The following is a 17,767-nucleotide window of genomic DNA, read 5'->3' as shown; positions in this document are numbered from 1 at the left end:
GGTAACAAGGTTAAACTTTCTTCCCCTTGGTGAGAGAGGGGTAGCACTCGAATGAGGCGATCAGGTGAGACAGCGTAGGAAGGGGAGGGGGACATGAGCTGACCCAGCAGGATGGAAAGACCAGATTCCACGAAGCCTGAATCAGGAATTGATGGTTATGAAGACCAACCTCCATGGAGCATCTTGGTCGCATCAATTGTTAATCCCTATGGCGGTGAAGCTAGCAATTAGACTAATTAACAGACCAACAGCCCTAGCTACTACCTTCCGAGCAATTGGAAGAGACACGAACGAGATGGTAGCACGACATGGGCACCGGCACGATGGAAAAAAGCTGTGGGAAGAGCCGGGGTGCAGGAAGCTATGCAGCTTTTGGGTGTGGTTCAGTTTGCAAGCTGAATGGTTAGAAGCACGCAAAGGAATGACGGGCTAGAGCCGACACGGAAACAAGAAGAGATTGAGTGGTGTCGGGAAAGTCTTTTCTGCGCAGTAGTCTACGCGGACAGTACCGAATGGCGTCTGATTGGTGCGTATAAAGGCTGTCGGAAAGGGGACGACGGGACGGGCTGAGTCGACACCTAGCCGGGGAGAGGAAAAATTTGAGAGAGGGAGTTTGGTTGTTTGGGCGACTGACTGACTGGCTGTGGTTGCTGTCGGTTGTCGCCGTTGGTCAGTCAGGAGGGCAAGGGCAACCAAGCAACACGCAAGTGACTTGGGCTTGTACAGTCAGCAAAAGTGTGATGCAGGCAGGCAGGCAGGCAGGCAGGTGCCACGGGTTCTAGACAATGTTACATGCTGGAAGAGTTGCGGTCGATGCCACCCAAGAGTCTGGGGTAAAATGTAGGTACCTTCCTGTCCAAACCAGAAGAGAGACCTGACATCAGGTACTTACTTGGTTGTCTTTCGAGGTCCGACAGCCTTTCTTCGTCTCGGCTTTACGCTTTTGGCTGTCTGGGGTTTCACCTCTCCAGTTCTGGTGATGGTTTCTACCAGTAGGTCCTTGACGAACTTGTGTCCTACCCATCTGCCAAGTGCCAAGACTCATTATTGCCCTCCTGAGGTTGTTTGAAGGTCGTTCATCATGTCGCCCTATACAACACATTGCAGTGTACTACCAAAAGTTCCAAGTACGACATGAACCCTCTCCTGGGTTTGCACCTTCTTCGGATAGATGAAGATGAGGGAGTATCATCGACCCAAACCTTGATCACGGGGCCTCGCAACATTGGCTGATTGCTCCTTCCCTCGGTGCCCAAATTGGTAGGATGGCCATCGTTCATGACTCTCATTGGTGTTCGGGTTCCAATGTGACTGACCATTTCCAGTCAGTGAGGACCTCAGCTGCAGAGATTGCTCAGCCTTTTGGAGTCTGATTCCTCCCTCTTGCAGTAACCCTGTCGCCTGAAAAGTCCGGGGATGATCTCCAGCGCCATGCACCCATTTCGAAGATGTCGCCCTCTCCCCTTCAAACACTCGGTTACACGAGACTATTCCGTCCAGTAGACGCTACAATTTGGGATGATTGGCCATCGGTTTGTGTCAGCCATTGCTCCTTTCATAAGCAAGGAAATCGGCGGCCTGTTGAATCAACTCATTTTCCAGTGCATCGTCGGTTCTTCATCATGATGAATGCTTTAACGGGCAAGGTGACCCCGAGACACTGACAATGAGCCAAGTACCGAGAGGCAGTCTTGCCATTGACATAATCCTCAAAACGAAAAGCCGTTTAAAAGCGAGTCCTCGGACAGGGTGAAGACCCCGAGCCATTTGCGCCCCAGCCGCGGAACCAACTCCGCCCGAGGAGATCTACTCAGATTACCCCGGACTGATCAGCCTTGGTTTATTGGGTACCATTCAGAATGTATGCCTAAAGACAAAGCAGGAGCCCGATCCTATGGTCGGGTGGCTAGAACAGAGGTAGGTATGGTTCGTGGAATATTCCAAGACTTAAGCCCCTGTCTCACCATTCCATATCGCATGTTTCTCGACACCCACCTCATCCTCATCCAGTCAGGGGTATGCAAGCCATCCAGCACCATCGCCGGTTTTAGTATCGACCACGTGAGTGACATCCAAGACCCTGAAAACCGCTCAACTGAAGCAAACGACAGTAACTGCATGACGGGCTCCCCGCATACCCCAGTTGCCCAACTTCCAAAATGGGAAACAAAAAACGGGGTGCATCGTCTGTGCCTCAACAGGGCGAGAACCATGGGACAGGACTCTGGGGTTTGGGGATGGTGGTGTTCGGGAGGTGGGAATTTTCCGCCACTAGGAGGTGGTATCATGTAGGTAAGAATCTTACTTAGTGGGTAGGAGGCAGAGAGAGGAGTACGTAGCTGTAGGGCGTGGTCATGTGCTTAACAAGACGTCCTGTGTGTTTCCATGTCTTGAGCCTCCATGTTGAACAAGGTAAAATACGAGTGTTGTGTAAGCTCCCAGGCGTCCCAAACTCCGAACCCGACTCTCATATGCGAAATTTCACTGCCATGCATGCCTCCACCTCTTCCACAACCACCCAGCCCCTACAACTTCAGATACCACTTTCCTTTCTGCTCCTCCTTCTCAAGGAGCGGGTGGAGGTGAGAGGGGAGGGAGTTGACAAAGGACCGGTGGCGGTTACCGGCTGTGGTGAAGAAGCTGTGGATCGTTTGTTGTGTTGTGTTCTCGTTCGTGAGTTAGTTGGATAAGATAACTTGCACACTTCCGGAATGGTGCCGCTCCAACTTGCACAGGGCGCCGATCCGGGGATCCACTATCGGACACGGAAGCCGGATTGGGCCCGGTAGTTTGAAGCTGGAAAGCCCGAGTTCCGTTTGACGGGGTGGAGCATTGTCGATGTTTGATTGGGGCTTGGAGGGTTAGGGTCACGCCAGTCAAACCTGCAATAGCTTCATCAAGACCTTCTTCCTTCTGCTCCCAGTTAGCTCAATCATTATATAATCTATGCCGTACCCAAGTCAATTGAAACCTAGGATTGCTTCACACAGTCTCTTGCCATGTATTCATCACGCAATTGTCGCTTCACTTCATGGTACAGTACTGATGATATGAGCGGTCCCACGTGCTGCATCACCTGACCGTGCGCTAGCTGCTTCTGGCAACCAGCTGGGGAAGCTTTCCAGAATGTGGTCCAAGCGCCTCCATTCGTACCAAACAACCGCCCGTTCGCCAGTTGCCAGCGGCAGAAGGGAAGGGCAGCACGGTCGGGGCCTCTGTCCACTGCAGTGGTGCCCAGCTCAGCTGTGGGACCCACGGCAGTGTGGGCAAACCAGCTTCGGATTCGGACAGACAGCGACAAAACATCATCTCCCGCCTCTCCGCTCTCTCCCGGTCAATTCTGTCACTCCGACATCACACCATCCACCACCACCCACCCGCCGCCGTCGCCAACATGCTCCTGTCCCGCACCGCCGTCGCCGTCGCCCGCCGGGCCACCGCTGCCCCCGCTCTCCGTCGCAGCATCGCCACCACCGTTGTGCGCTGTAAGTGAACATTGGAAACGTCTCTTGGTTTTTAGCGGCTGCGGCCTGAAAAAAAGCACGGCATCCAAAAAAGCTCCAATCGCGAAGCTGCAAATATCCGCGCATAAGCATCATCACCACCACCACCACCAACGACGACGACATCATGACCCCACCACCACCTCGAACCAATTCGCGACAACCAAACGCGCATCAATCACAAACCCCCGAATCCCGATCGCAAAACTGACACCATGTTTTTATCTTGATTCCAGGCAACGCCGAGACCAAGCCTGTCCCCCACATCAAGCGTCTCTCCGGTATGATGATCTCCCCCCGCCGGCGATTGCGTCACCATTGTGTCTATTGGGGTTGCTGGAGAACTGGGCTACGCGAACTGGAAGCTGTGGTGGGTCTTTCGAAGCTCGAGCTGAGCTTAGTCAAGCTTGGGGGAGCTTGATGAAACAACAAGAAGAAGGAGGAGGAAAGCATTGGACGACCACAAAAAGGAGGGGGTTATTATCATTGCGCGGACGAACCGGAGAAGAAGCTCCTCGACCAGCTCAAGCTTGAGGCTCCCCTATCTACCACAGCTTCCACCGGCCGGGTAGCTCAGTTCAGCCCAGCTTCCCTATAGCCTCCACTCGCTCCATGACGATGCGGGGTGACGGACGAAACCGCATACGACGAAAAAACATACATGACTGACATATATACCTTTCGCGACAAACAGAGATCAAGACCAAGGATGACCTCTTCGGCCCCGGTGCCGCCCCCGGCACTGTCCCCACCGATCTCGAGCAGGCCACCGGTCTCGAGCGTCTCGAAATTCTCGGCAAGATGGAGGGCGTCGACGTTTTCGACATGAAGCCCCTTGATGCCTCCCGCAGGGGTAAGACTTGCTGTAATAACCTGGGTTGAGAGGAGCTGGGGGGTTGACAGTTGAAAAATAGGCACCATGGAGAACCCCATCTCCGTCCGCTCCGCCGGTGATGAGCAGTACGCCGGTTGCACTGGCTTCCCTGCCGACTCCCACAACGTCATCTGGCTCACCGTGAGTTTTTTCTCTTCTCTGTTTCTTCTACCGCTCAAATTGAGTATTCTAACCAAAAAATAGATGACCCGCGAGCGCCCCGTCGAGCGCTGCCCCGAGTGCGGCAACGTCTACAAGATGGACTACGTCGGTCCCCAGGACGACCACGCCCACGACCACGGCCACGACCACCACGGCTTCGAGGAGCCCAAGACCTTTGCCGACTACGTCAAGCCCGAGTACTGGTAAATTACCCAGTTGTGGGGTTTGCAAAGGGAGGTTTGAGGTTTTTGTGTAGTGGGTTGTTAATAGAAGAAGACATTGACAAATACGATGCATGCATATGACACAAGTTTACTGGGAGGCAAGCACTGTGAATGCGAACCTGGAGAACACGGGGGTGATGATGAGGCTGGGTAGGTGGTTGTTACCTCATTGGACTTGCATTCGGGAACCTAGAGCTGTAGATTTCTACCTAGAACCCTGGGGCCAAATAAATACTGAACATGGAATTGTATATACCATCGAGAAGCTCGAAAGAGGTTGGATTGGCGTGACAGTATCTAGATTCAGGATTGCTACTAGGGCTGTTTGCTCAGAGTGCATTCGCAGAATCATCTAGACTCGACCTTCTCTGCGGTACCGAGCAACAAGACTCGAGACCATCCAAGATAGCTTCTTCTGCCTGGCACTGAGTCAGAGCACCGCAGGATCGGGAACGACGTTCTGGCACAGCTCCCTATTGCTTTTCTCCGGACAGCTCTTGGGTAGTACTCCAGGCATAACGGCATAGACAAACTCGGACTTTGCATCCCTCGTCATCCGCAAGCTTGTCACCAGGTCGCGCATCTTGCGCCCTTCCACTTGCTATTGGGACATGCGCCGGCCGACGTGGTTGTTAGCCTTGAACACACACCTTCCTCTCGGCATGCCCCCCTTTTTTTTCTCCCGTCGGTGTTTATGTACTTCCAGCGCCCAAGCCCGATAACGACGGCATCTCAACCCTCCTCATCACCATCACCAAAGCTAAGCTTGATTTTCTTAGCCTTCTTCATGGCCGTCTTGGGCTTTGGTTTCTCCCCTGCCTGTTCCGTTTTTCCGCTTTGGTCTTTGGCATCTGTACCCTCAGCCTTTGCCTTTGGCTCCTTAGCATCCCCATCTTGCTCTTGATCAGAGTCATCATCGCCAGCAATGACCTTCCCTACCTTTCTCTTCTTCTTACTCGCTCCTATTCCCACTCCTTTCTCCTCCTTTGCCATCTTGTTATTCCCTTCTTTACTCCCCTCCCCATGTTTGTTTCTGTCCCCCCCTTCCCCTTCTCTCCCTTCTTGTTTTCCCTCCCCATCTTTCCCATCTTTTCCCCCCTCCCCCTCTTTCCCATCTTTTCCCCCCTCCCCCTCTTCCCCCTCTTGTCCCTGTCCCTCCCCCTCTGTGGTCCCCTCACCCTCCACCTTCGAACCAGACTCCATCACCCTCCCATCCTTCCCCACAGACACTCCATCAACCACATTCCCCTGTTCGTCCAAAACAAGCGGCGCGTCCTCCGCCTCCTCACTTCCACTCCTCGCTTTCTTCGTCGGTCGTCTCCGCGCAGCCAGGATCGGATCGGGACCGTCAAAGTTCCCGGGGGCATGTTGAGCATGCAACCGAGCGAGAAAGGGAGGGAGGGTAGCGGAGCGGTCGTAGTGGAGGTTTTTGGGGTTGAATTTCCCTCCTCCTGCGGAGCCGCCTCCGGAGCCACTGCCGGGACCAGCAGACATGTTGCGTTGAGGAGCGTATGTAGGTGTTGTTGAATGGGTTGGTGGGTGGTTGGTTGGATGCTTGAGTAGGTAGGTAGGTACCCAGGTACAGGCCAGGTAAGGTAGGGTTTGGTGATGATGGTCTGTCTGCTCGGGTAGGGAGCAACTCGATGGCCTTCTCGTAAAGCTAAGTAAATCGTTGTGGCTTCTTCGAGGAGATGGATGGATGTTTGCGCGTGGATGCGCCAGGTGGTTGTCGCGTTGCGATAGGTACTGTTCGATGGATGGATGGAAGTGGGCGCGCGCTACACTGTAGTTCAGTAGTAGAAGCGGTCGATGGGTTCCGGTTCTTAGTAGCTGAGTGCGGTACTAGGCTAGCGTCGCACAAAACCAGATCGAGGAGATCAATACCTTGGTATGATACCAAAAATCGGATAGTAGTTTGAATGGAGGGAAATTATTTTGGATTGTCGATGGTCACAGGGAGCCTGCGACTGGAATGAATTATCCTGGAGACGGGACCTCGATGGTCTGGTCTGGTTTGGTCCAATGGTGGGAATGGACCCGCTCAACCACTACATAGAAGCTTAGGCCAATGGCCTTGAAAATGCGGGGCCATCTCAGCCGTTACTGTATGTAGTGCAACCTCCGGGGAAGCTTACAACGTCACATCGCCAATATGAACTTCAACACACTCATGAGGGGACCAATCAAGAATAGATTCCAACCAAAAGAAAGCCTGTCTTTTATACCAGATCAATTTCCCGTCCCTATCGAATTAATCTCAGATATATCCTTTGCTGCCTTCTGTGTCCTCCATGCCCTAAACCTTTCTCCAGATCAACCTCATGTTGCTGAACCTCTTCACTCCAACATGTACGGCGATGAAACAATCTCGGTCATGAAACGGCGCATATGTAATGGGCAAACAAACTCTGGCGAGGTTCCATAGATTTATCTATAAGTATGTCTAAGGAATAGCTTGGAATGATATGCCCCGGCTGCTTCATGGCTTGCCCCGTTCATATGCTGCATTGTCCAGGCCAGGAAGCTTTCTTCCTCGACAGACGGGACAGCGTAAGCCCCTACTCTAACGATGCCGAAATCTTCAAGGGTGGAGAAGTCAAAGAACTCAGTTCAATGCATCATTCTATCCCCTTTTTCTTTTTTTTCTTTTTTGCTCTGTGCCCACTCATCGCCTTATCCTCACCATCACCAGAACCATCTTTCCTCAATGGGACTGAGATCCAAACCCCAAACTTTCATCCACGCCATTTCCGCCCTGATATCCGGCCATGTAGTAACTGTTTGTATTGCAGTACGGATACTCCTCGATCCCATCAAGATATGGCTGCAACACAGGAGAGTATGTGTTGTTCGTATTGCTTGTTTGTATACTATCATATCTGCCATAATTACCAGTATAGTTGTCGAGTCCGGAACCGAAGAGTACCTCACTCTGACCGCATGCTGGAGAGGGACCGGAATCAATGAGCTGTAGACCCGGCGAGATGGGATCATTGGTTGAAGACTGCCCTTGGCCATTCCTTGGAGAGGAGAGTGGAACAGGGGCAGTAACTGTGTTGTTAAAGGGATAAGCGGATGAAGCACCAAGGTCGCAGGTGTTATTTAGTGATGAAGCTGAGGTTGCGAGAGAGTTAATAGTACCACGGGAAGGCCCAACATGATTCCCTTGATAGTTATTAAATGACGACGATCCTGGCCTTGCGTCGGCGGTTAAGTGAACAGAACCCGCGGTGTGGGCACCTGAAAATTGTGTTAGGGAATCCAGCGCATACGCTGAACGCTGCTCAGTTGTCGTGTATGCTGCCACTGGTGAAATTTGACAGCCAAGAGTAGCGTTTAACATGTATGCAGAAAGAGCGGGAGAAGGAACGGTACTGGTAAAGAGCCCAGCCCGGTTGTCGCTCAAGTCAAGGGGCGGCATAGATGACACTGAGCTCTGTCTTAAACTTGCAGATAACTGATATTCACCTGGGTCGCTGATGGCCGTCGAGTATGGGGAGAAGTGTGTCTCAATCTGGCCATGATGCCTCGACGCGTAGGCCGCCATTGGAGCAGTGGGAGCACCTATTGTAGTGTTCAAGGAGTACGCCGAAGGCGCAGGAGAGGCATTAGTTGGGGTAAAACCGGTATCCCGATACTGGCTCCGGTTCGGATAGGACAAAGACAATGGCGAGCCTGGTCTTGCGGGTAGTTGATAATCCTCTCGCCGTATGTTGTCCCTGCGGTCCGACTGAGATAATTGGGCAATGACTTGAGGTTCCTCCATCCCCATGCCTGTTCTTTCGCCAGTTCTACTGGTGCTGGGACGATTCTTCAACCGGATTTTGGTGTCATCTGGCTCGGGTGTTCTGTAGGTGATACCTCTCGGGATTTCGACTACCAAGCATAAGCGATGGCCCCAAACGGAAGATAGGAAGTACCACCGTACCGTCTTGTAACTCTTCATCCGCGAACTCCCTGATTGTGTGACGGTTCTTAAACCGCGTGAACTTGCTATTGGGTATCTTCTGCCCATTCTCGTTGCAGAATATCGTTTTCTTTCCGTCCCTGAGCCGCTTTTGTTGCATCTTGAGCATGGATATCATTTCGCTGGTCTTGTAGTTTTTCTCGAATCCCCAGATCTTGAAGTAACGCTTGTATTTTTTGTCCCTGTGTGGCCATCACATGTTAGCTATCGGCCTGACATAAAAAGGCCTGACTTGGAAAGGAAATGTAACGTACGAAGCCAGCAAGTTATGGTCGCGTTTCATAATGTCAATAACTTGTGATAGGCTTTTGTTTTCCGTGATGTATAAGCGATAGATGGTGTCCCGGTGTTTGTCCAACTTGGACTGTCTCTCGGAAAGGTTTGACATTGTGAAACGACTTGGTGCAAGATGGAAAATGGTCTGGCGGGAGCCCAAAAATAGAACAGGAGGCTCCCGAGGCCTTTTTATACCGAGGACCTATTGAATGCCTGTGGAACGCATGACGACGGACGGAGGGGAGCAGGTGAGTGGTTATATACCTGAAGAGGTCACTCCTGTTGATGGGAAAATAGAGCCGCTCGACACCATGTTAAAGTCAACAAACGAAAAGTCTTTCTCGCCCTGACGATGAACCGTTAAAGACACGGGAACAGCATCAGCCCTAGACCGCCAAATGCATCGGCAGCGCTCCGAGGTATGAGGATCTTCAATGGATATGTGTGTAGATGCGCTTACATGTTGACTGGCAGAAAAGAGAGGAAAGGCTGACCAGGTACCATCAGGACCCTGCAGTTTCGAGGTACACTAGTACATTGTCATGATAGATGACCGGAACTTGATTCCATGATCTAGTTCCATCAGACTTGCAGTGGGTTTAGGATAGATAAGGCTTGAAACGTCCAAGACGTAGTATGGTTACTTTGAAGGAGATTCAGCTCAGCACTATGGTGAGAAGGGTCACGAACCGGTGTGCTGTGCTACCTCTCCACGAGGGCGGCTGCACTAGCACGTGGAGGATTTTGGTTTGATGTTCGTGGTCCTCTTCCCAGTGATTCCACAAATCAGCTAAGCGTCAAGTCCTGACCCGGTGTGATGGTTCCGGGAATGTTGAAGGCTTCGATGGTGCACTCGGATGCGAAGCCGGTATGAGGTGTAGCGCCCGTATCGCCAATATCTTGGATTAATCTGGATGATGGATTAAAAACACAGATAATTGGGAACAAACGTGTTGCATTGCACCGGGTATGTGGCCATAAACCTTCCGGAGAACCATCCAACATCTGAAAGCCGAGCCGCACGCAAAAGGTGTGTCGGATCTCCCGCCGCAACACGCCGGGGACATGGCACTCTGCTTCCGCGAGTCCCTTGGCAAGCTGGGGAGTCGGTTCTTGATGAGGACAATTGACATATCCAGCGAACGAGATTGGTCGTAGCATGAACCCAAGTGCTGAATATTCCCAGAAACCTGGGAAGCGCTGGTGGTGTAACATTCGGAACAAGTGTAAAAAGGCATCCAAGTCATTCCCACTGTGATGGCTGCCTTGTTGCGGAGTTACTTCCGGCAGGGGGACTGGTCATGGGCCAGGCGCCACACGGCTGTTGCAAGAAACAGTGCACGCGGGAAGACAAGTCATAACCATTACTGGTCTCGCGGAAGGTCTCCGGTTGGAACCGTAAGCCGACTGGTTGTATGTGCGGCGGGGGCTGTGGCTCAAGTGTTGCGAATCTGTTGATGTGCTCCCCGTACCGTGTTTGCTCTGCTCAGCCTTGGATGCCTCGGGGCCTCGGGTGGAACATGTTCGCGACTCGAAGAAACCAAGGCGGGACCTGTATCGTGACACGGGAACAATATAGGACTGAAGATGGTTCTGGACATGCCAAGAAGCAGTCACTACACCGGTCTCGTCACGTAGTCAGCCTTGGTGTTCTCGATGCCAGAAAACACAGAAAGAGAAGTAGATACTGGCCCGTGTTGATCCATTGCCTGATCTTCGCACGCGCTAGAGGTAGGATGGAACAGGCTGAAGACAAATAGACAGTTAGCCGAGCTTTCATGACTAGTTGATTCTCGCGACAAAAGTTCTGGACGAGCAGATACGTGTTACCATCCTTATGTAAGCTAGCTCGGGGATCGAGGGGCCATTCCGTCTTCGGTTTCCCGTCTGCGTAATATCGAGAGGACCCGAGAGCTTCGATCCTCGGGTCGGTATAGTCGATCAGTACCTTTTGGCTACTACCACCATTGGGCCAAACACGCGGGGCATGAAACCATTGGAGAGTTGTAATGGACGGTGATAAGGAATGGTCAGATGGCGGAAAACTCTTCTTTACCGGTTTCCCAGGCACTGCCAGGCCCGTTCCTGAGACCCGTAGGAGTGGTCGAGCCTGGCCAACGGGCGGATCGGGACCAAGGCGGTTTTTCATTCGACGAATCTGGTAGCTATCTTGGTCCCCTTTTGCCATATGCGGTAACCAGATTGCCGCCGCCGATGGTGTTGACATGCTGTCAGAAAAGAGCGGTAAAATGATGGAGAGAAGTCGGTTCATTTGATGAGGGTGAGGGCGAGGAAATATTCAAGAGACCTCCGTCGCTTCTTCAAGGAGAAGTTGAAGTACACACATATATCAGAATCATCGTGCCTTCCATATTCAACATGGCCAAGTGATGATACAAAGCAGTCGATGTCCAAGGAATTGAAGAAAGAACGAAGATGAAGTCAAGAGTGGAGGTACCTACAACATGTTAGTGGATTGTGATCGACAACTAAGTCAGAGACCTCGCTGCAGGCACGTCAACGTCAATTGCACAGTACCCGGCCGGGGGACGCTAACAGCTGCATGGACGCAATGATGAAACAGGCACTCACTCACTGCAGCCACTAACAGTCCAGTGCTGCCTATTGTGCCCTTGTAGCACGCTCCACCGGGCGTCTTAGGTCCCTCCCGTCCCGTCTTCAACTTCATGACAACCACCGACGGGACCCATCCCATCGTGAAGAACAAGCGCGACGAAACACCAGAAACTTCACGTCGACACATGACTTTGTAGGTATGATAAGGTCAGACCGCAAGTTCACCTGAAAATTCGACAAACCACGACGGAGGAACTCAGCAACATATCCATTCACTATTGGGACCCGACGGACAGCCTCATGACCCTCTTCCCTATTCAAAGAGGACATCGTCACAGTCATAGTCACAATGACATAACATAAACCCAAACGCCACAGAATGGTATTAAAACTTCCCAAGCCAATGCACAAACCCCCAACAAAAAAGAAGGGAACCACCGCTGAAGGACAAGCCCAAGATAAGACATCAATTACCCGTTAACATTACCATTACTGTCCTGCCCTGCCCATTCTTCACTAATCAAACCAAATCTCTCTCTCTCTCTTTCACTCTTACACCCCTTCATAAAGACATCTTTAAAGAACCATCAACCCAACAATCCCCACCACGGCCGCCAACGCGCTCGCCCCCTGGACATCCCTCGTCTTGACACCATTATTCTTCGTGGACGAACCGCCACTTCCACTTCCACTTCCATCATCACAGCTCTGCGAAAACCCATTCATTCCACACGCACTCGAACCACTGCTCGCGCCGCTCCCACTATCACCACCCGCCGAACTGCCACCGTCACTGCCGGACGACGACGATCCAGATCCTCCAGAGACACTCCCCGACCCTCCGCCCGGCACCTGATTAGGCGCCGCTCCCGCGCCCGGAATCGAATTCGGCGCCGACGTCCCCTTGCTTCCACCAGCCTTGGTCGCGCTCGCCGATCCGCCCTTGGTCCCACTCGGCTTGCCAGCATCCATATCCGTGCCCGTCCCCTGGAACGACGCCAGCACCGTAGGCTTATCGCTATCCACCACCGTATCGTTGGTCGCTCTGTACGAGTTATAGTAATACGACGTGCCCTTGTTCGTCCCCGGTGGACTCTTGGCGTCGTAGCACTGCACCGTGATTTCTCCAAACGTAGCAAAGTAGTACCCGTAGTTCTTGATGTCTTCCGAGTCCCATTGAATCGCACCACCCGCCCAGTCAATGGTGCCCTGCGCGTTGGACGCCGCGCCGCCGGGCCAAATGGACAACTGCACCCGCGACGGCGTCTGCGGGAAGTCCCACTGGTTGGCTGTGGCGTTCCATGTTTCCGACTTGAGTTTTGTGCGGCCGACTTGGCCGTCGACGAGCCACTGGATCTGGTCGGGCGTCCAGCGGATTTCGTACTCGTGCCAGTTGGAGTACGTGTCCGTCACGCTGATGTTGCCGCTGTTGGCGTACGTCGGGATGCCCTGGAAGTAGTAGTTGGTTTGGGCCGTCGTGAGCTCGGAGCCGACGAACTCGTAGTCGATTTCGTCTTTGACGTCCGACATGAGGATGAAGGCCGTCACGACGCCGCGGCCGCGCGACGTCTTGAGCCGCGCCTTGACGGAGCCGTACCACATGTACGTGGTGGAAGCCAGGACGGTGCCGACCGAGTTCTTGGGCATGGTGAGCAGCGTGTTGTCGTTGTACGAAAGGGGCTCACCCTGCGAGACCCAGTCGGCCTTGGAGGGGTCGCCGAGGTACTCGCTGATGTCGACAATCTTGGACATGGAGGCTTTGTCCATCTTGTAGGTCTTGTCTTGGCAGACGGGGGCGGGCACGCATGAGTCTAGAGAGAAGGACATGCGCGGGTCGCACCCGCCGAGGCAGTAGGCGCCGACGCCGCATTGGCCGTATTCTGCGGTGGCGCGGATAGATGCGTTAGTGAGCTGCCGTCGTGCATTGTGTTGATATGGATGTCAAGATGGCAGATGTGGTGGTGGTGCCAACTGATGAGTGAAGAGAACTGAAAAAACTTACGAGAACAGCAAGGCGCCGACTCTGGACATTTCTTGTCCAATGAGCAGGTTGGGATATCATCGGCGAGGACGTTGCCTGCGCCGAGCAGGGCAGTAGCAGCGCCCAAAGTCAAAACCGTTGTTGAACGCATTTTGACGTGGTTTATGTGATGTTGTTTTCAAAAGAAACAAACGAAAGTGATAATGTTGCCCCCCGTCTAACGAACCGACAAGGAGGACGACGGACAATGGAATGTTGACAGTGAGAGTGGACTGACTAACGTGGGGAGTCGTATCGTAAAATATTGAGATTAACCAAGGGACCACCGCCCATGTGACCCACGGCGGACCCTACCTTACCAACAACGGCCCTTGCAGGGGATGGCCTATAGGGGTTTCCCCGTACTAACCGGCTAAGATGGGCCAAAGTCGGTTTAATTGCTTTTTGCCTAGTCGATCCCCTAGTCGCATGCAATGGGGCAACGCACTCGCAGCGAATCCTTCGTGGGGAAAGGAATGGAGATGCGCAGGTGGTTGGCTTCAGAAAGGGCTGTGCTGGCGCGGGGTTGTGAAATGTGAATGCAGTTTCTTCAGTCCCAAGTAACTGATTGATGGTCGTCGTCGTCTCGGGTTGTTCGGCACCGGGATTGTTGATGTTGGTTAGTTAGCGAGGGTGTGTTGTTTTTGTTTCCGTTATGACCGGTCACGTAATGATGGTTTGCCAGTGAATGGGTGAAGCGAGAGAGTCGACCAAAGTCGAAGCCAAACAGGTGAAAGGAAAAGAGGGAAGGAGGCAAATGTAAAAAGAGGGACGAAAAGGAAACCTTGATCAAGGATTTCTTTCTTTCAAAGGGAACGAAGCTGGCCATCACTTTCTCGATCTGGAAGTTGGAGAAACATGTGGTTGAATTCCAGCCAGTTTCTGGGACCTTCGCTCGCTTCCAAACAATGGGATGCCACCCTCCACCAAGGGAAGCTCTTCCATCTGAACCTTTTAGAGAACTCCCAGGCAACACAAGTTCTTTCTACAGTCAGTTAACCATCCCAAAACTCCCAAAATGTGGGGGAGCCCGCGTGAAAGACAAAGAAAAAAGGGAAGATCGGATGCAGGAAATAAAACGGGGAATCATCCATCGATTCCATGGGACAAGGGAGTGACACTGATCGGCTTGAACTGGACCCCGACTCCCGCCAAGGGACATTAAACTGTGGAGAATGTGGTCCACTCCCTCGTGATCGATCCACTAGCGTGCTCCCTGAAAATCCCCAGAGGGAGAGCCCAGGCCTTTTTCCTTCCTTTTTTTTTTTGGTGGTGATTTTCTCTGCAAAATCGCCCAATTCTCAAAAAAAAAAAAAAGGGACCTTTCGATGACGTGAGAATTCAAAACAGCGCAATTGGATTTCATGATTCTGGGGATTCACCTATCCATGAGAATACATGTGCAGCAGCAGCTGACAGAACAGCAGTGCATCGCATCGCATTACATATTTACCATTTGACACCACCTTGTCAGTTCGTGTTGGACAATCGCGCGCTTCCCGATCTGGCTTGTTGCACACACACACACACACCGGCTGTCACTACTGTACACTAGACATACAGTCCAGTACTGGTTTTGTTTGTTAGTTCGAGACCTCGTGTCAACTTTCCTATGCGTTTTTATAGCTAACTAATGTATGACCTTACCTCGGGCAGGCCATCTCTAACATTAAAAATGCTAAATTGAATCCAACTAATACGTTTTAATTTATCTATATAACCTTTAGGACTATTCCAAATCGATTTTGTGTAGTATACTATGTTTATTGTACAGTAGGAGTGCCTGGTGTACCAAGCTAACAATCAAACCAGCATTGGACTGTACTCACTGCTCTATTGCCAACCTGGGATCCTGGGGTGTAGTGTACACACACTATTCACAACAAATGTCTCAACGAATGAGAGGAAATTCACTGCCTCCCTGAAAATAGGACAATGCGAGTAAATTGATTATAAAGTCGAGCAAACAATTCGCTCAGCTTGTCCCGCTCCAATCCAGTGGTCTGGGAATCGAATGAGGTCAAGTTGAACAGACAACGAACAAGAGACGGCTCATGTGCAAAGGGACTTATGCACGACAGACAGGAGTCAACGCTGTGGCTTTTTCCCTACATAAAGCCAAGAGCCGTCACGAACTCTGTAGACTTGCAACCCTAGCCCACGAGAATCGATGGATGGGCCGCAAGCGCGCAGGGTGATTGATGTGATTGGGGATCTGGGATGCGTACACTACACTGAATGGCTTGGCTTGGGTGAAGCTGAGAAAGTTGTGGAGGTTGTCAGCTTCGGGCTGAGGTACCGATCGCCACCGCGTGAATGTCTTTGTCCCTGAGCAGCTGGACAGCTGAGGTTTATTTTCGGCAATCATGTCTCTCGGCTTCTTTCTTTACCCAAGATCGCGTGTGGTGTAGTGTGGTCATTCATGATGATGAGGCAAAACAAAACGTCCAGGTACTGTACCGCCTCATTTTCCTACCAATCATGATTCGCAAATTCTCGAGGATATGTTTGCCCCACACTACCTTCGTCGAGGGACCGAGGGACCTGGCTGGCCTTGCCCAGGCTGGAATTTTAGAGCACAGGCATCACCGCGTTCGGCAGCGTTCACATGTTTGGACTTGTCGACGACTGGAATGCGTTTGTTCCATTGCATTTAATTTCCTCGCTGTGCTTCCCCTCTAGAAGCATGCATCGCGGAGAGAATGATCTCCTGGTACCGTACCGCATATCTGGTCTTCACTTGCTTTTGCTGCACCGGTTCCATGGCACAGGCCTCAGCTCCAACTGAAAGCAGCAGCATCAAATCCCCAACAATCATTATCCTCGACCATCTCTTGGCAGATCTCTCTTACCCCCTTCATCCTCTCTGCTGCCTTGTACAACCCCATACGAGGCAAGTGGTGAGACACTCAAACGCAAGTCATTGACATTTTGTGTACGTACAAGCCTCCACCAATTGCACTGCAATCAAAGTTATACATTTTTGCACATCAAAACTATAGCTTGGGTGCCGCCTCGAGGGTGGTGCGTCTTTGACAGCTGCGAACGGCTGCGACCTTCATGTTTGTATCTCGACGCAATACTTGCTGCCAAGGTATAAGAGCACTCACTCACTGGTGCGCGGCCTAGTTTAGTGTGAAGGAATTCGAGGACTTGTTGAATGTCTGGATCAACTGATGAGATCTCGAATACACCCTTAATAAAACTTCAGCAACAACCCCAACGGCAAGACGCTTGGTACCTCCAGGGACAAGAAGACATCGCGAGCTTGCTCAGGACTTGTCCATTCCTTAGCTGCGGGAATGAAACAGGAATAACATACTTGTAGATATCATAAGCGGACAATGTATACATTGCATCCGAATATTGTTTCAACCAATGAAGGCTCTGTTAGCGCACCACTTACGATGACCTCTCAAAATGAGAGCGATCAGACGGCTTATTAGGTGCCTCACTAACAGGAACTTGCTGACAGCACCCGATACCAGGTACCTCTCTCTACCCAAAGCTAATAATTGAAAAAAACTCCTGTTAACACAGTGATTCTCACTTGTGACGATTGTATCAACCTAGTCTAGACTGATACTAGACGTGAGTACACTAGAGGTAGTTAGTCAAGACTGGATACAGAAATACAGGTAGGTACCCACCTCATCCTCTTTTGACCTCGTTATATAACATCCTCTGTCTACCTCAACATTTAGCTCCATCATCATCATCCCTCCCTTCACCACTATCATCATCCTCCCCTTCACCACTATCTCAACTCTTCTTCACCACTATCTCAACTCTCATCACCGTCTCAACTCTCGTCTAGCATAATTTCCTGCATTGTCCGTCTGTATCCATACACGACCATACACCAACTACGCCAACTACCTGGACTTGACGTCGTGTGAGCCCATTCTGTAGAAATGAAAAAAAAAAAAAAAAAAGAAGACAGAAAAAAGGAAAGAGCAGCTCGACTCAAGTAAAACAACCAAGTCATTCAAGTTCATTGTATAGTTTAGTTGAAAATGAATAATAATGGAACTCGGATACTATGAAGAGAACAGTGAGAACTACCTCTCACCACATTTCTTCATTGAGTAGGTATGCCCGTGAAGCATGTGAAAACAAAGAGGCTGAAGTACTTACGTCCACCATACGTCCGTTCAGCAGTTT

General features: G+C 51.5%; 5 protein-coding genes across 5 annotated transcripts; 1 reads left to right on the top strand and 4 right to left on the bottom strand.

Annotated features, from left to right (window-relative positions):
• Positions 1-1,707: 1,707 nt before the first annotated feature.
• On the bottom strand, positions 1,708-2,669 carry NCU16615 (hypothetical protein). The gene is made up of 2 exons (XM_011395713.1): positions 2,336-2,669; positions 1,708-2,271 (listed from the first exon to the last, which is right to left on the bottom strand). The coding sequence occupies exon 2, from the start codon at positions 2,211-2,213 to the stop codon at positions 1,893-1,895; it is 321 nt and encodes a 106-aa protein (XP_011394015.1). The 5' UTR covers positions 2,214-2,271; positions 2,336-2,669; the 3' UTR covers positions 1,708-1,892.
• Positions 2,670-3,190: 521 nt separating this feature from the next.
• cox-4 (cytochrome oxidase-4) lies at positions 3,191-6,451 on the top strand. The gene is made up of 5 exons (XM_957958.3): positions 3,191-3,485; positions 3,740-3,784; positions 4,198-4,356; positions 4,418-4,518; positions 4,582-6,451. The coding sequence occupies exons 1-5, from the start codon at positions 3,395-3,397 to the stop codon at positions 4,744-4,746; spliced, it is 561 nt and encodes a 186-aa protein (XP_963051.1). The 5' UTR covers positions 3,191-3,394; the 3' UTR covers positions 4,747-6,451.
• NCU05688 (hypothetical protein) lies at positions 4,910-6,746 on the bottom strand. The gene has a single exon (XM_957957.2). It carries the CDS (start codon positions 6,255-6,257, stop codon positions 5,496-5,498), a length of 762 nt encoding a protein of 253 aa, XP_963050.1. The 5' UTR covers positions 6,258-6,746; the 3' UTR covers positions 4,910-5,495.
• Positions 6,747-7,351: 605 nt separating this feature from the next.
• NCU05687 (hypothetical protein) lies at positions 7,352-9,328 on the bottom strand. The gene is made up of 3 exons (XM_957956.2): positions 8,985-9,328; positions 8,692-8,912; positions 7,352-8,639 (listed from the first exon to the last, which is right to left on the bottom strand). The coding sequence occupies exons 1-3, from the start codon at positions 9,116-9,118 to the stop codon at positions 7,468-7,470; spliced, it is 1,527 nt and encodes a 508-aa protein (XP_963049.1). The 5' UTR covers positions 9,119-9,328; the 3' UTR covers positions 7,352-7,467.
• Positions 9,329-11,830: 2,502 nt separating this feature from the next.
• Positions 11,831-14,683, bottom strand: NCU05686 (cell wall glucanase). Its single transcript, XM_957955.3, has 2 exons — positions 13,586-14,683; positions 11,831-13,463 (listed from the first exon to the last, which is right to left on the bottom strand). Exons 1-2 carry the CDS (start codon positions 13,713-13,715, stop codon positions 12,160-12,162), a joined length of 1,434 nt encoding a protein of 477 aa, XP_963048.1. The 5' UTR covers positions 13,716-14,683; the 3' UTR covers positions 11,831-12,159.
• Between the last annotated feature and the right edge of the window lie 3,084 nt (positions 14,684-17,767).

Source organism: Neurospora crassa, linkage group III (assembly GCF_000182925.2).
Source record: "Neurospora crassa OR74A linkage group III, whole genome shotgun sequence".
In the NCBI taxonomy this organism is placed as follows: Eukaryota; Fungi; Ascomycota; class Sordariomycetes; order Sordariales; family Sordariaceae; genus Neurospora; species Neurospora crassa.
Note: the sequence above shows the minus strand (reverse complement) of the source record. Positions and strands in the feature narration are given on the sequence as shown.

Coding starts and splice junctions, on each gene's coding strand:
- NCU05687 (XM_957956.2), bottom strand. CDS start 9,118: ATGTCAAACCTTTCCGAGAGACAGTCCAAGTTGGACAAACACCGGGAC. Junction 8,913..8,984: donor GACCATAACTTGCTGGCTTC/GTACGTTACATT, acceptor ATGGCCACACAG/GGACAAAAAATACAAGCGTT. Junction 8,640..8,691: donor GGATGAAGAGTTACAAGACG/GTACGGTGGTAC, acceptor TATGCTTGGTAG/TCGAAATCCCGAGAGGTATC.
- NCU16615 (XM_011395713.1), bottom strand. CDS start 2,213: ATGGTTCTCGCCCTGTTGAGGCACAGACGATGCACCCCGTTTTTTGTT.
- NCU05688 (XM_957957.2), bottom strand. CDS start 6,257: ATGTCTGCTGGTCCCGGCAGTGGCTCCGGAGGCGGCTCCGCAGGAGGA.
- NCU05686 (XM_957955.3), bottom strand. CDS start 13,715: ATGCGTTCAACAACGGTTTTGACTTTGGGCGCTGCTACTGCCCTGCTC. Junction 13,464..13,585: donor GTCGGCGCCTTGCTGTTCTC/GTAAGTTTTTTC, acceptor GCGCCACCGCAG/AATACGGCCAATGCGGCGTC.
- cox-4 (XM_957958.3), top strand. CDS start 3,395: ATGCTCCTGTCCCGCACCGCCGTCGCCGTCGCCCGCCGGGCCACCGCT. Junction 3,486..3,739: donor CGCCACCACCGTTGTGCGCT/GTAAGTGAACAT, acceptor TCTTGATTCCAG/GCAACGCCGAGACCAAGCCT. Junction 3,785..4,197: donor CCACATCAAGCGTCTCTCCG/GTATGATGATCT, acceptor CGCGACAAACAG/AGATCAAGACCAAGGATGAC.